Raw genomic sequence first — 17,411 nt, 5'->3', positions numbered from 1 at the left:
TTTCCCATCTCAAAATGCTGCGCATCATTCCACGAGAAAGCAGGCAGTCTGCTGTCTGCCTCTCCCAATACCATTATCAAGCAAGTGTTGATTCATTTTATCTCTTACCTGAGCAGAAATGCATAACTTCTGCTCTAGTTGAGATAAGCTTACAGTTTGAGAAATCGAAGGCAAGACAGTTCATGCTACTAACGTGCTGCATGCTTGTGAACGTTAATCAGTTTTTGCATATATGGGGAATTACAACTTTTAATCACGTACACTTTTTTATCGTAACCCGACCCAACACTGCAAACTGGGAGGGGTACACTAATGACGTTTTTGTGTGTGTTGGATATATTGATAGAGTTTTTTGTGTTCAGGTCACAAGGCTGCGAGATCATTGGCTTTACTTACTTGCCTCTGAAGGACTAATACTAATATTGGTTTTATAATGGTGGCAAAGATCTCTTCAGGGTTGAGTGAACTTTTACTGCCTTTACATGTGTAGTGCACATCTGGGTTATCCATCATGGGTTAAACTTTCAAAGTATGATCACATTTTCCTGAGCAAGATATTGGCTCAGATTTTGCAGTTAGCAGTGAGCGAATGGCACTCGTCGTTCATTGCCCTTGCAGCTGCCCATAGAATGAGTTTGGTGCGCCTATTTACAGATCCATTTCAGCCTGACGCCTGCTCTCTGTGAACAGGGCAAGCAAATAGGGTGCCTCCTGAACTAATCAGATTGAAAAAGCCTCACTGAGAGATGTTGAGTCTAAACCAGAAAGTGTAAGTTAGAACATTTAGTTCACTCTTTTATAAAAAAAAAAAATGTTTTATTCGTTCCTGGGATGTGGGCATCGCTGGCAAGGCCAGCATTTATTGCCCATTCCTAATTGCCCTCGAGAAGGTGGCGGTGAGCCGCTTTCTTGAACTGCTGCAGTCCACGTGGTGAAGGTATTCCCATAGTGCTGTTGGGGAGGGAGTTCCAGGATTTTGACCCAGCGACAATGAAGGAACGACTATATACTTCCAAGTCATGATAGTGTGTGATTTGAAGCGGAACTTGGAGACGATGGTGTTCCCATGCGCCTCCTACTCTTGTCCTTCTAGGTGGTAGAGATCGTGGGTTTGGGAGGTGCTGTCGAAGAAGCCTTGGCGAGTTGCTGCAGTGCATCTTGTAGATGGTACATACTACATCCACGGTGTGCCGATGGGGGAGGGAGTGAATCTTTAAGGTGGTGGATGAGGTGCCAATCAATCAGGTACAGAAAGCGAAATAAAGAGAGGGAAAGAAAGATGGGATAGATAGAGAGAGAGAGAAACAAAATGTATTTTTAAAATCTCCCAATGATTAAAATCTGAAGGAATGAAACTCCATACTTGTTCAGTGCCGGAGAAGTTTGGTGATAATTAAGACATAGCAAGTCGTTAAAAATTCACGACACTTGAATGCCCTAACCTTTTCTGACGTGTTTAGTGGGTAAGTGCCGCAATTTCATGCCATTCATGTGTTTTAATAAAAAATCTCTGAGATACCGGTGTAGCGAAGCTTGTGGAGGAGCATGGCAACTTGACAGCAATTTCCTGATTTCCATGTTTAGCTGCGTGTTTGCGGACGCCGAAAGTTGCTATCCAATTTACTCCATTATAACGGTAAGCGTTGATTGCTTCACTGTATTCCTACCACCAAATCCTGGCCATTAACGAAATGTCACTGAATAAAATGCCTTGAACCAAGGGAATCACACCATCTTTCGAGGCCTGGATTTGTTTTAATAATTATAAATTACGTGGAATTTGTCAGCAACTTTGCCATTCTGTTCTAAAATGCACTTGCACTGCACATTAAGGAAGCTGCTATTCTTTTCCAAATGTTTTTAAACTGATACTTATTCCTGCAGCACAGCTTATTCCTGCAATGCCGCTTTTCTTGCACTTTGTTTCCATTACCCCTTATAAAGAAAGAGCTTGTATTATTCTATAACTCCTTATCACATCTTCAGTATTGTACTATTGATGAATTCCTTTTGAATTGTATTGACTTTTACATAAGCAAACATGACAGACATTTTGCACACAGCATTTGCCAGTGTGATTTCCTGGACTAGTTTCGACCGTCTAAAGGGGTGGGGGAGGAATGTTCCAATTTTCTTTCCACTAATTGCCTTTTATGCAGTTTCTCGCCTCTCCCAACTGATTTATAACTGGGTGGGTATTGTGTGTCTTTATCGTGAAGTATAGGGTATCATAACTACACGGGACAAGCTGGATGCATCAGTGGGTCTTCCCCTGTTTGTCATTTCCGTATGTTTGTATGCAGAGCTGCCTCGGCAGCTCAGGAGATTCTATGGTGGGGCTTGAACCCACAGCATTGTGATTGACTGAGTGTGCTATCAGTTGACTACTAATACTAATATTAAGTCCCTTCATCATTTTCCCTTCGATGTAGAAAATGTGCTTGGGGAAATGTGTGTAGGTAGAACTGGTGCTGACTTCAGCCAGAAGTCCCAAGGGAAGATGACTCAAGTGCACCCTATTCGGAAGGATGGGATTGCCCAAAATGATGAGAGCACGATTAATGTTTTGTCACTAAATATCAGCCAATCTAGTTCGTACTCTATCCATACCTATTTGCTATTATTGCTAAAGACATCGAAGTACAGAATGTCATAGCTACGTAAACATTTTCATGACTTGATGTCTTTATATCCAATATTGGATGTGTATGGATCTTGTTTTCAATTTCTTGTAAGTGGTTAATATATTTTGTGTGTTGTCGCCTCTCTCCCACCACCCCATCCCAACCAAAATCTGTGCCCATCTTTTCTGCAACTTTGTTTGTATCTGTCCAATCGAGTTTATGCCCCTGCCACAATACCAAAAGGGTCATATTAAAAATCACAAATTACATCCTTTATGACTGACTCTGGTGTATTATCTCTCCTCATCTTGTCCGCTGCCTTTGACATGGTTGAGAAAAAAAGAACTTGGATTCTCCAGTGCCTTTCCCGATGTCCCAAAGTGCTTTATAACCATTAAAGTACTTTTGGAGTGTAGTTACTATTGTGATGTAGGAAACCTGGCAACAAATTTTGCACACCGCAAAGTCCCACAAACAACAATGTGGTAATGACCAGATAATCTGTTTTAGTTATGTTATTGGTTGAGGCATAAATATTGGCCAGGACACCAGGGGAAGATCTCCTCTGCACTTCATTGAATAGTGCCACAGGATCTTTTACATCCACCTGAGAAGGCAGACGGCCTCGCTATAATGTCCCATCTGAAAGACTGCACCTCCAACAGTGCAGCACTCCTTCAGTACTGCACTGGAGTGTCCACCTAGATTTTGTGCTCAAGTCTCGTGGAGTGGAACTTGAACCCACAACCTTCTGACCTGAGGTGAGAGTGCTACTCACTGAGCCGTGGCTGACACTGTCCACACCATCCTCCTTCTCTGTTGTTCAGCTCAGTGGGATTACCTTCTTTTGGTTCCTCTCAACAATCCAGTCATAAATAGAGTATTTCCAACAATGGCTGCTCTTCCTACCCTGCACTCTTACCTCAAGTCCCCCAAGGATCTATCCTTGTGTAAGAAAGGGTTAATTAGACTGTCCTATTTATACTATTCAGTTATTATATTGTAGTAATGTTAGCCTTTAGCATGGTAAGCAGGGAAATATGTCAATTTAAAGCACTAGTGAGCTATTGGATCAGGGCTGACCCTGCAACAATGGTCAATTTCAGGATGAAGTAATGAGAGGCTTAAGTAAGGACATGCTGTTGCATACTAAATCGTTTGCTAACCCGTGTGGGGAAACAGTTAGTTCTGCAAAGGAAACATCTGGACATACGTCATCCAGTATTGCATTTGGAAGACTGAAGCCTACTGTTTTTGGTTCCTACCACAAACTCCGTACCCTTGTCACAGATTCCATCCTTCCTGATCACTATCTCGGGTTGAATCAGACTGTTCGCAACCTTGGTGTCCTAGAAACATAGAAACATAGAAAATAGGTGCAGGAGTTGGCCCTTCGAGCCTGCACCGCCATTCAATAAGATCATAGTTGATCATTCAACCTCAGTACCCCTTTCCTGCTTTCTCTCCATACCCCTTGATCCCTTTGGCCGTAAGGGCCATTTGACCCTGAGGTGAGTTTCCAATCCCCACAGCCTTTATCATAAAGGTGGTCTACCTTGCCCTCCGTAACATTGTGTGTCTCTGCCTTTGGTTCAGCCCATCTACTGCTGAAACCCTCATCCATGCCTTTGTCACCTTCAGATGTGACTATTTCAATACTCTCAAGACCTCATCCTGCACGCTCTATAAGCTTAAGCTCATCCAAAACTCAGCTGCCCATATCTTATGTCTCACCAAATCCTGCTCACTTATCACTCCATCCTTTCTGACTTACATTTGCTCCCAATCCCTCACTGCCTCAAATTTCAAACTAATTCTTGTTTTGAAATCCCCTTGTGGCCTTGCTTCTCCCTTTCTTACCTCTTCCAGCTCTACAAACCCAGCCACCTCTCCATTTCCCCTTTTAAGACCCTCCTCAAAATCCACCTCTTCACCCACGCTATTGGCCACCCCTCCTAATATCTTGGCCCGACAATCATGTTTTTTTTCTTGCACCTCTGTGAAGTAATTGCCTTAGGTATTTTTTTTTCTATGTTAAAGGCACCATATAGATGCAAGTTATGAGCCAGATTTTCCATAATATATTAAACTCTATATGAAAACCACATTTACTCAAGAGAAATCTTAATGCATTCTCTTCAATGAGCTTTATTGTTCTGTGTCTGAAGGATTTGAAAAACAGCCTCGTGTTATACCAGGTTCCAGGAGCATGTAGCTGTAATTGCCTTTGCACTATGCCCTAAAAAGGCAGACCTGATAAATCTTTGCTTGCAACGCTAAAATTAATGAGGTGTGGTTTGTGTAGGAGGTGCAACTCTGCACTATAAGATTTATGGGATTAAAGGCGAGTCACATTTCAGTTGTTTTTGTGTTTGTCTTGCATCCTGCTCACTTGCTGAACCTCCACAGCTCTAGGATCAAAATCTGGCAGTGGGATGGTGCTTATGCCTGTTCAAAATTGCAGTTGGGTTTTGGACACAATCCTTTGCATAAAGTTGTGTTGAGAGCACTTTTTAGGTTTTCAATCTGTTTGGATTATTCACCATGGTATTTGACTAAACTCAGCACATACTACTCGGAACTCCTTCATGGCAAACAAGCCAAAGGTGGGCAGAGGAAAAGTTACAAGGACACCCTCAAAGCCTCCTTGATAAAGTGCGACATCCCCACTGACACCTGGGAGTCCCTGGCCAAAGACCGCCCTAAGTGGAGAAAGTGCATCGGGAGGGCGCCGAGTGCCTCAAGTCTCATCGCCGAGAGCATGCAGAAATCGAGCGCAGGCAGCGAAAACACCTGTCACCCACCCCTTCCCTCAACGACTATCTGTCCCACCTGTGATCGGGACTGTGGCTCTTGTATTGGACTGTTCAGCCACGTAAGGATTCATTAAGAGTGGAAGCAAGTCTTCCTTGATTCTGAGGGACTGCCTATGATGATGATGAGGTACGAGTGACTCTGGCAAGGCTACATTTATTGCCCATCACATGTTGCTCTGAGAAAGTGCTGATGGGCCTTCTTGAGCTGTTGCAGTACTTGTAATGGCGCTCCCACAATAGTGTTAGTGAATTCTAGGATACTGATGCAGTGGTGACAAAGAATAGTAATACGCATGCAAGTCAGGAACGTGGATGACTTGGAGGAGCCTTTGTAGGAGGTGATGTTGCCATAACATTGCTACCGCTATCCTTGGTAGAAGTGGCAGCGAATGGAGCAGCTGTTGAAGTAACCTTGGTGAGATCCTACATATTGTTATCACAGTGCCAGGTGATTGTGTTGAGCAGCATGGTGGAGCCATCAAGGAGCATCTCCTCACCAATAACCTGCTCACTTGAATTTTGGTTGCAGCAGAACTGCTCTGTTCCAGACTTCATTGCAGCCTTAATCTAAACTTGGAGCAGCTTGACTAGGGGAGCGAACTGAATTGGTTGGACATGCCTAGTGATGGGGAATTTGCATGTGCTTATTTCTCTTGGTCCTATTTAAGACCATTATGCTATCATGTTTATTAATTAAGGCTATATTTGGAAGCATGGAATTGGGAAAAGACACTAAACCAAGTCAGTGTGTCTCATGGTCTCTGTCATATTGCAATTTTGTGTTACGACATTGATCCTCTGAATTCACTTGGTATGTTTACCAATGCAACCATTGGCAGAAACAAAGCTCCATCAAAATTGAGGTTACATTGCTGTTGGGCCAAAGGAGAGTGCTATCTTTATCTTGATGCTGATGACTGGGAAGCCTATGTGTTGGCAATTGGCAGCATGCATGTAGTGTAAAAGCACCGAAAATATCAGCTCTTTTTGCGGACTTCAAATTGCATTCAGCAATGTAGAGACTGTATGCATTTGATTATTTTCTATTTCTCCAAGCCCCCACCTTCGGTTTGTACTGAGGCCAAGCCTGCACCATTTATATTCCTATAAATAAACTGCTCAGCTGGTATTTCTACAATTTTCGTGCCAGTGACTTGCTGTCTTTTTTATTAAAAAAAATACTGTTTCAGTTTGTCCTAACATTAACATCCATTGAGACATTACATCTATTTTATAATATTCTTAAAAACAGTATCCAGTGCTGTTACACTGTCACACTCCCAGAGGGAAAGCGCAGACAAACCCTCTAACACAGCCAGAATGTCTACAACTACAGCAAGTTGCACTTATATAGTGCCTTTCACGTAGAAAAACGTCCCAAGGCGGCGCCGAGCCAAAGGAGGAGATATTGAGGGTGTCCAACAGCTTTGTCAGATTAGGAGTGGTGTCCAACAGCTTTGTCAGAGGTGGGTTTTAAGGATGGTCTTAGAGCAGTGGAGCCTGGTGTTTACTTAACAGCATTAGCGAGTGTAGCCTGAAAGGAACACACACCTGCTCTTTCGCAGGATAGTATTTTGCATAGTAGTGTTCCTGCCCTCATAACACTGCACACCCTCAGTCTTTCTATGAGCAGTGCCATGAATAATTTGCTAGTAATTTTATAAAAGCAGTAAGCTTAGTGACATTTCGTATCCATTACGTTTACTTTGCTTGTCATACCATATCGCTCAAATTTCTCCATTGCATTGCAAAAAAAATTGAAGAAACTCGGCTTTGCCTTAGCAGCAGAATATCTCTTGTTTTACAGATATAAAATAATCCCCATGACGTATTGAGCAACAGGAGATCTGCTACTTATAGATGCATGTCTGTGCTGTGTTGCATATCCATCAGAGGTGTGAAATCGATTGCCAACATCAAATGGTTGTTGGGGACATTTTCTTTTAAACCCGTCTAGTCTTATATAGGTAACCTGATATCAAAGTTCACCATGCAACTATGGGTACCTTGTGGGGCTAGGAGCATAACTGCAGTATGTGTATGCAGCTGTGTATACGCCATTTAAAAAAAAAATAGATTAATTATAAAATACATATAATTAATCTGATCAGTTTGCACACGCATCTTTGTTTTAGTTATCATTCATAGTATTTTCAGATTAGCTTCTTAAATTTAACTTGGAGGAGCCCTCACAGCCATTTCTCTCCCTGTTTAAAATCCTGTAAGCTTATCAGCTTACAACACTGATCGTCTTAAAATAGGAAAATTTGACGGAGCAAAGAAGAACTACCATTTTTAGCCATTGGCAGGCAAACTTGATCTGACTGGAATGAGAAGGGACAAGCCAAATATGAAAGGATTTTATTGCAGCCAGACTGTAAGATTTCTAAATCTCTGGCATTAAATTGACAGCAAAACCAATTCTTTTAAAACAATTTGGAATAAGTTTATTAAACACACACACATGCACATCTATCAGAGGATCAGCAATCCTCAACTATCCTACGAATCTACTTAGTTACAACAGATACAATGATACAATAAAAACAGTATACTTTACTTCCCTCTGGCAAAGCACACAGCCTGCTTCTTTGTCTGTAGAGGGAGGGTCCTGCTTTTGCCATGTGCTAAGGAGAAGAGAGAAGAGACCCAGCATTCTTTGGCTTGACTTATAATACCCCTTAAGCCATAGTTTCTCAAAGCCTCAGGATTAGGTCTTGGTTCCAGATCCATTCCTGATTGGCTTATCCTCATACATGTGTCTGGAGGGCTGGTGCCATTCCTTGATTAGGTTAATGGCTTTCCAATTAACATATTTTCTAGTTTGCTGAGTTTCAAAGCCATTCTTCTTTTGGAAGACTAAGGGAAACTCAAGTTATTCAATTGGCAGCCACAGGGTTTGATTTGTACACCGGGTCTGCAGATTTCTAAGGATTAATTTTCAGGTGAAAATAGGAACATTCTGCAGTGTTAATTCTAGTGGCTGGATCATTTCTACGTGGCCACTTGCTGTAGGTTTGCAATGAGAATTGGTAATTCAAGTGTGAACTGGATGTAAGTACAGAAGCCTGGTGTCGGCGGTTTTGACAGCCACACTGGGATTCTGCCACACAAGCACCCTCTTCACTGAAATGGACAGATGACATTTTGTTGCCTTGCGGAAATTGAAGGTAGTCAGCGAAGATGAAGCATTCGTGAAATGTTTGCTTTCTTTTCATAAAATTAACAGCAGTGCTCAACAGCAGATAGCCATATTAATGTGGAGATGGAGACAAATTCTGTTTACTTCTAAAATATTTTCTTAATTTTGGAATTTACCCAAAGCATTTTTGACAGGGCTTCATTGATTTAATGGTGTGAAAGTGGACGGCCAAAGTAATTAAAATTCTGAGATGTTGAATTTGGGCAGAGGAAATGCTCGCTTGCTTGTGCAGTGAATAAACGGTGGGATTGAATAGTTGAATCTGAGAAACCTTTCATCCCATCATTTTTGATTGAAAAAGTAAACGGTTACTTATAAATGCAGAGAACAGCTTTAGAAATTGCACTATAAAATAGTTTTATTGAGATTCCCTGGCCTACAGCTCACTTTACAAGGACTTCAAGATAGACTTTAGATTTTGCCAAATTTCCATTCTCCGCCGTCTGCCGACTTTAGTCCTTTTCTAGTACAGGACCAAATGTTGGCCTTGCCAGCAAAGCTCACATGAATGAACAAAAGAATATATAAATGTTCCTTGTGTGACAAATGCTACCTCTTTTTTCTAAATTATTTTCTTCTCGACCTCATCCAAAATTGATGAGGTCGAACTCCTCCACTGCTGCCTTGAAGCTAGCAGCTAGAATTTTTGGGTATAGGAAAGAGCTATTAGGCCTAAAAGCCTATCTCCACCAATCTATCCCTCAATGTGTTTTCATTCACCAAACTCATCCAATTGTCTATTGAATTCATTTGTATTGTCTGATTCAATAATAAGGTACACAAGAATGACCTGCGAATGATGCTCCGTGCTTTACCCTCTGTGCTGCACAGTATTTGCTCTCTACTTGCTCCTGTCGTGTAGTCATATGGCTGAGTGTGTGAACTGGGTCTTGTTGAGGATTTAAATGCTGAAATGGGCTGTGCCACATAAAGTTAAGCTTCTTAACAAACTGATCTAGCTCTTAAAGTTTTATTCCAATGTATCGTTTTCTGAGGTGAATTTAACATTTGTTAATTTAGATGAATTTAGTCCTCAACACCCAGAATATTTGATATCGTAGCATATTCTTGTTCAAACATACTGTAAAAATAAGATAACTAGTGTCCTTATCCTTTTCCAGTAGAGTAAAACTGTGCACTGCGATCTTGAAAATGACTGGTATTCCTCAACATTAGGAAGTTTACTGAACCTTTCCAATGCTGCATGCCTGGACAGGAATATGGAGACTTGGTTTCCATTTGTTTCCCACATTTTCCTCCAGTCTAATTGGTTCTGCTATAACTTTTTAATAATCAAGCCCATCAGTTGAGAAGGAGCATTGAGTTCTTACTCTGCACAAAAAGTGGCAGCTCCAACTTTGAAATTGTATCTCCCTTTAGTAAACACAAACCTGTGTTGGAAGGAAGTATTAACAGTGCTGGAAATTTCAAAATTAGGCCAAGATAAACTGGTGAGGTGACCACAGGTCTGCTGTGAGCTTTCTGTATAATGTTAAAACTCGTGTGAAGTTTGTGGAAAGTTCATGCAGAGACTGGCTGCTTTCCACTGGTAGGCTACAAAAGTAGAATTGATATGTAGCTAAATATTTTTCGTGTCCAGGAAATATTATACCTGTAGCTGGCAATGTATTTTTGCCTAAACAGCTGGTCTTTCTGAAGTTTAGGGTGATTTTGTATGGCTTTTAGGGTGTCGGCAGAAAATCTAATCCTTTGTGTCCTAACTCTTAAAGTAACAATCTGTCATAAGCAAATGTTCTTGAGCAGATGAGGCGAGGTAGTGAAAAATAAAGTGACCGTTATGCAAATAGAGCTGAACAGTGCTTTGTGCAAATACATCTGCTTCGAGTTTGTTTTACACAGCGGAGTTTAAGCAGTAGCTCTGTAGGCATTGAGGAGACTGGCAGGAAATCAAATGTTTAATTACTTACCATTCAAAAGCCTGCTCAGCTAGTGGGCATGTTTTTTTTTTAAGTGCGATAAAGTAGGAAAGATTATCTATGTGATGAAATGGGTCAATTCGAGCAGCCTCTGATATCCCAGCAAGAACTGAGCTTCCTGAGCTTGAGGAAGATTTTAATGTAGTTAGATTTTCATTTTCTCATGGAAAAAAGGAGAAAGTTTGCTATGGTGCTATGTATATTAACCATAATGTTGCAAGTGGTTAGTGAGATTTTTAAATTGATTTCGTAACTGCTAGTGCCCAGAGGTCTTTCCCCACATTTGGAAAGAAATTAATTGAGCCTCGAAATTTAAAAAGAACGACTTTCAGATTTTCATTAAATTTTTCAAGAAATTCTCTCTCGGTTCTTGCCCAAAATGGATACAGGGACCATGAGCTCAGCAGAGAGTGCGTTGAAGCATTTGGCACTCGTCACTCCCATAACTAAATATTGGATTCTTCAAAACTCTCAGTTCTCTTGTCTTCAGATACTCTGTTCCTTCTCTTTTACTTTATATAAGGTGGTGCCAAGGGACCTCTGACCTGTGTGTGCCGTACTCCCCTATTGTTTTTCCTGCTGCCATTCCTAATGGAGCCTGGAAATCTGTGAATCTTATTGCTAAAAGGACAGAATCTGGCTCTGCGGTTTTAATGTTAACTGGAGACCTGGCAGCTCACAAGACCACTTCTTCTTAGGCAGTCTCTCGGAGTCGAGGATGACTTGCTTCCACAATAATGAGTTCTCAGGTAACTGAAGAGACCAATGCGGGACCTACAGTCTCTCACAGGTGGGGCAGATGGTAGTTGAAGGGACAGCGGGAGGGGGGGCGCGGGTGTTGCTTAGGTTGTCGTGTGTTCCTTCCACTGTTTGCGCTTGGCTTCCACGTGCTCCTGGCGAAGAGACTCCCCGGATGCTTCTCCTCCACTTTGAGTGCTCTTGGGCCAGGGATTCCCAGGTGTCGGTGGGGATGCTGCACTTCTTCAAGGAGGTTTTGAGGGTGTCCTTGAAGCCTTTCCTCTGCCCACCTGGGACTCGCTTGCCGTGTCGGAGCCTTGGACTTCAGGGTCTTTGGAGGGCGGGTCATTAGAGGGTCATCAATTATGGAATTACTGCACATCTGCAGTCAACAGCACTCCCATTAATGTAAAGCCATCTTCTGTTAAGCTGGAACCCGTCTTCCTGTGCGATCTTGTGCCCAAGGGCATGGACTGGTGACCTAACTGGTTGAATTTGACAACATTTTAACCAAACTTTTGCATATATTTGTATACACTTGATTTCCAAGGGGTGGGAGGAAAGGGGTTTTGAGTTTCCCACCTTTCTAGTTTGGTGAATGTGATCAGTAAATTGCTTTAGTTTTTTTTCTAGTAGTTGCATCATCTCATACGAGTCCCATGTACTAAGCTTTGGTTTGAAATTTACTTTCTTGAATTCTGATTTGTTACACTGAGAAAATTAATTTGCCCCGAGAGTGAACAATTTTGGTCAAGGCAGATTAACCCACTCAGTAGCAAGGCAGAAAAAACTGGCAGAATCCCGTGAGTTAAATGTCCTTTCATGCATAAGGGAAGTAGCAGAAGATGGGGGGGGGACGGGGGGGCAAAAAAAAGTGAGGAGTTTGAGAGACTTGCAGCAACTTGTACAGAATATGCCATCTTGGAAAAAAAATCCACCTCTTTCCCTGTCTTCCCCCTCCCTTACCACTATCCAGAGGTAAAACTGTAAAATTTGAAAAGAACTACAGAGCATAGGTTTTTGGGAGTTATATTATGCAAGAGTCTTCTGCAGGTTGCTGTTTTATGCTGTAGTGTACTTCAAATATATAAATGCTGAAGGATTGCTTTTGACCCTGCTGACTGATTTACTTAGCGCTTGTCTTGCTTTGAACAGCTTGTTGAGTCAAAGGCTCCGTGACTCCCACTCCTCCACCTGTACATATCCTCGACAGATTTTCTATTTCATTCATTCTACCAGACCAGTCGATTTTAATTTTCTGTGAATTGAAGTTTTTAATCAGCCAGCAGTTGTCCTGTTGGACTATGTGCTTGCATGCTGTCATAAAAATCCTATTAACTGTGTGTCAATAAGCCCTACTGAGCTCCGAACTTTACAGAAAGCGGTTCTGCATATGTCCCCAGAACTCCAGGACCTGATGCAATTGGCAGCACTGTGCATCTCGAGCAGTGTTGCCCAAGGATGTTTGTTTAATCGTGACACAAATATCCATGCAAGAGGAAATCACTAAACAATACTTTCTATTCTGGCATGCTTCTCCAAAGAAACTGTTTTTAAAATGTACTAGGAAGATTGCAATAAACAATATGATTTACAAGCTTCCTATCAATTGGATTCTGCTTGGTTTATATTCGGAGCAAGCCGTAACCATGCGAAATGTGTCAAAGGTTAATTTTATGATCACAGCTCCATATGCATGTTTCTCACGACTTAACTTTTTAAAAAAAACACTAGATACGAGTTAAATTTAAAATATATTTTTTAATGTTCTTTGGGTAAGCAAGTCTTTTGTATAATCAGTATTATTATGATAAAATCAGCAGAATTGGTAACTGTCCGGGAATATGGAAGGAACAATTTTTTTTTAGGTAACTTCGGACTTTTAAATACTGGCTGTGCTATTCTAGCCAAGTCCGATTCATGTTTGTAAGTTGGTCCTCACTGAAGTGGCCACATTAACATCTTCTACCATCACCTCTGATATGGAGAGCTAGCCAGACTGAGCTCCTAGCTGGGATTCATTGTGTGTTGTACAGTATTCAACTGTTCAAAAAAAGACTGACTTCAAAAGGGTATGAGAGCTCAGCCTTGTGACAAACCTGAAACTGTGGGGATAATTCCTGGCCTGAGTCTCCATTTTGTTGCACAGCCTTTATCCCCACTGACTTTTGCACCATCTTTGTTTCTATGGTGTTGAATTTTTTTTCTCTTTGGTTGATTTCAGCACTCATCTGAGAAACTGAATGAAAGTGGCAGCTTGTTTCCATACGAAATCGATGGTAAGTTTCTTTTGCTTTTCCCCCTCCCCAGGCAGACCCTTCAGAATAAAAAAAAGCGACAGATTTCTGCCAACTTTTTTTTAGAAACTGCCGATTCTTTGCAGTGAGATGAGCCAGAACACAAATGAGTTGGATAGGAACAGGAGTAGGCCATTAAGCTTCTCGAGCCTGCTCGTCATTCAGTTCAATCATGATTGATACGTACCTCATTTTACCCACCTTTATTCCATATCTCTTGATGCCCTTACCCAACACAAATCCATGAACAACAAAAACTTGCCTTTTTATATTAGCTTTAACATAGTAAAGTGTCAAAACTTTTCACAGGAGCAGAATCAGACAAGAATTGACACTGAGCAAGAAAAGATATTCAGACAGGAAAGAGGTAGGTTTTAAGGAGCATCTTAAAAGGAGGTGGAGAGGTTGGGAGGGTTAAGGGAATTCAATGGCTTGGGGCCTAGACAGCTGAAGGCATGGCCGCCAATGGTGTGGCAAATTTGTACAATCTGTCCTCATAATTTAGCTCTTTAAGCCCTGGTATCATTCTGATGAATATTTTACCCTCTCCAAAGCTGATTTTTCTTTGCAGAACTCCAGATGGGGTCTGATCAAGACCCTGCACAACTGAGCTCAAGCATCACTTCCTCACTATTGTATTCCAACCTTTTTGAGATGAAGGCCAGCATTCCAACAACCTATGTGATTGTTTCATTTGTCCGTACTAGTTCTTGGATTTGTGTACATGAACACCTAAAACCTTTTCCTCCTCCATAGCTACTAGTGTCTCGGCATTAAGAAAATGTTCTGATTTGTCTTTCTCTTATCCAAATGATGACCTCACATTTCCCCAGATTGAACTCCATTTGCCATAGTTTTGCCCACTCACTATCTTAGTTTACATCCCTTTGCAACTTCCTTCTCCCATCTACAAAACTTACTGTGCCTTCTAACTTGGTGTCATTTGCAAACTTGAATATGCAACTCTTTTCCTTTATCCAAGTTATCAATGTATATGGTGAAAAGCTGAGGCTCCAGTACAGATCCCTGGAGAACAAACACCATTTTTCACATCACACCAACCGGAGAAAAAATCCTTTATCCCTACTTTCTGTCTCCTACCTCCTAATTAATTACCAACTCGTGTCATGAGGTTGCCTCCATTTTTCTCACTTTTGCTAATAACCTCTTCTGCACCATCTTATGAAATGTCTTCTGGAAGTCCATATAGATTATATCCAGACACTCTGCTATCCACCATGCTCGTGACTTCTTAAAAAAATTAATCTACATAAGTCAGCCATGACCTACCCTTTACCAGTCTATGCTGTTTCTCTTTGATGAGCTGATAAATGTCCAAGTCACTCTGACCCTGATGATTAAACATTATGAGTTGCTCTCCATAGGAAAGCAAACTCTGGTATGCTTGTTCATTTACTATGTTCTAGTTTGTAACTGAAAAAGAAAGGGCCTTTCAAGGGCCATGATATTTTATAATGAATAATGTACATTTGGGGCACAATGAGGAATTTATAATGCAGACTGACCTTAGTAGAATCTGATATTTTTGGTAAAACACTATTTTGCAGGACTAACAATTTTCATAAATACAATACAGGGTTTTTAACCATATTGATATTTGCAAATCTTAATTTGCTCTTTTGCTGCAACTAAATCTGAATTCATGTTTAATGTTGAAACCAGAATATTTTCTGTATAATGACTAAGTCTGCTTTGCGACTTTTCCTTATGGATGGATTTCCTGTTCGGAATCATTATCAAATAGGCTGAGTAGTATATTAAAAAGTGTTTAATAAAAATGCTGCTTTAAAACAGATGCTGTACAGAGTGCAGTGGAATCATTAAAAATAAAACCTTGTAATGCTTCTCAAATTGATCTGTGAAACTTTGGCCTGTTTAATGCTTGTTTTGAAAATCCTCCAGCATTAGGAAATAGATTTTGGAAACACCATTTTTTTGCCCTCCATTGCTAAACAATGCCTAAAATACAAGTACTTGACTTGTTGAGAATGTGCTGTCTAAAGTTCATGTTGATTTGTCTGTAGATGCACATGTAAATGTATGCTATGCCTGTGCTACATCTGCATATGTGCCCTGGATGTGGTTGGAAATGGGAGTGGATGGTGAGGAGGTAGCCATCCACTCAAGTTTGAGTAATCTCAAATTTTCATCCTCAAGTTTAAATCCTGAGTGTTATATTTCTTAAACTTTTTAAGACAATTTCCCACCTGCTTTCAGTTTTGCAAGTTCAACTATAATGAATGAAAATGAGAAATTTTGTAGCTAAAAAATTATTCTTGGTGTGCTGTCCATCAACACTCATTGCATTCTTAAATGTGATGTTGCACAAATTCAGCTCTGAGTGGAAGATATATCCTTGGAATGCTGATCCACTTCTGGATTCAGTAACTGGTATAAATTAGCATTAACAATGACTGCCCCAATTATATGTGGAACTTGCCTTGTGTTGCTACCGCTCACACTACTTCATCTCCTCTCTGTCCAATGGGGGGGGGGGGGGGGGGGTGAAGTTGACTGAACTGTGTAAATAAAATTGCATGCGGATTGGCTGTACTGCGTTCAATTTTGGACACCACAACTCGGGAAGGAAATATTGACATTCGAGGGGTATAGCTCAGATTCATCAGAATGATGTTGGGGCTTAAAACTTATGTAATAATTTGGAAGGCCATATCCTATTTTTTTAGGGTACAGTAGTGTTGGTTATAGTAATAGCCTAGGAACTGAGAATGAGTGCTCAAATCTCAACATGGCAAGTTGGAAAACTGAATTCAATAAGCCTGGTAATCTGAGCTGACACTGGAGAAAAAAAGTGACCATGTCCTCCGAGAAAAGGTAATAATCTGCCTCAGTTATTCTGGCCCTCATGACTCCAGTCACAAACTGAGTCTTAATCTCCTTTGACATTGCCTAGCAGGCCATGCAAGTGGCAAAAATAGCTTCCCAACAATATCTTGCATTTATATAGTGCCTTTAACTGAGTGAAATGTCCCAAGGCGCTCAATAAAATTTGACACCGAGCCACATGAGATAGTAAGATAGATGACCAAAAGCTTGGGCAAAGAGAGAAGTTTTAAGGAATGTCTTAAAGGAGGAAACTAATAGAGGCAGAGAGATATAGGGTGGGAATTCCAGACCTTAGACCTAGGTAGCTGAAGGCACGGCTGGCAATGGTGGGGTGATTAAAATCGAGGAGGTGCACGAGGCCAGAATTGGAGGAGCACAGCGATCTGAGGGTTGTAGGCAATGTTCCCTCTAATTTTTTGGAAGTGCGCCGTCCCTTTAACTGACTGTGCAGCCATTTAAATTTTCTCACAGGCGGGCTTTCTTGCATTGAAAAGCCGGTTAGCAACCTGCTTGGGACCTCCAGTCCGCTGTCTGGCCGCGCAGCTTTGTGGGAACGTTGTTTGCAGGGCTGGAGGAGGTAACAGAGAAAGGGAGTGGTGAGGTCATGGGAGGGATTTGAAAACCAGGAAGTGAATTTTAAAATTGAGGTGTTGCCAGTCTGGGAGCCAATGTAGGTCAGCAAGTGCAGGGATAGTGGGTGAACGGGGCTTGGTGTGAGTTAGGATATGGTCAGGAGAGTTTTGGATGAGCTCAAGTTTATGGAGGGTGGATGTTTAAATGCAAATTGTTGGGATGGTATTTTTTTGCACCTGTATGGCCTGCTCGGCAATTTTAGAAGAGATTAAGAATCAGTCACAGTGTGTGACTGGAGTCATCTGTAGACAAATCTAAGACAGATTATTTTTTCCTTAAAGGGAATCTGCAACGAA

The 17,411-nt window shown here is 41.3% G+C and overlaps 1 protein-coding gene across 5 annotated transcripts in view; it reads left to right on the top strand.

The window, feature by feature from the left end:
• The window catches only part of LOC139237251 (protein FAM53A-like), a 109,106-nt gene that overhangs the window by 20,855 nt on the left and 70,840 nt on the right, over positions 1-17,411 (top strand). For all 5 annotated transcript variants that reach the window (XM_070866901.1, XM_070866900.1, XM_070866903.1 and 2 more), the window contains exon 3: positions 13,542-13,596. In XM_070866901.1, coding sequence (XP_070723002.1) covers positions 13,542-13,596 — 55 coding nt within the window. The remainder of the gene's footprint in view (positions 1-13,541; positions 13,597-17,411) is intronic.

The sequence above is a fragment of the Pristiophorus japonicus genome, chromosome 2 (genome assembly GCF_044704955.1).
Source record: "Pristiophorus japonicus isolate sPriJap1 chromosome 2, sPriJap1.hap1, whole genome shotgun sequence".
NCBI lineage: Eukaryota > Metazoa > Chordata > Chondrichthyes > Pristiophoridae > Pristiophorus > Pristiophorus japonicus.
This window is presented reverse-complemented; position numbering and strand designations above follow the sequence as displayed.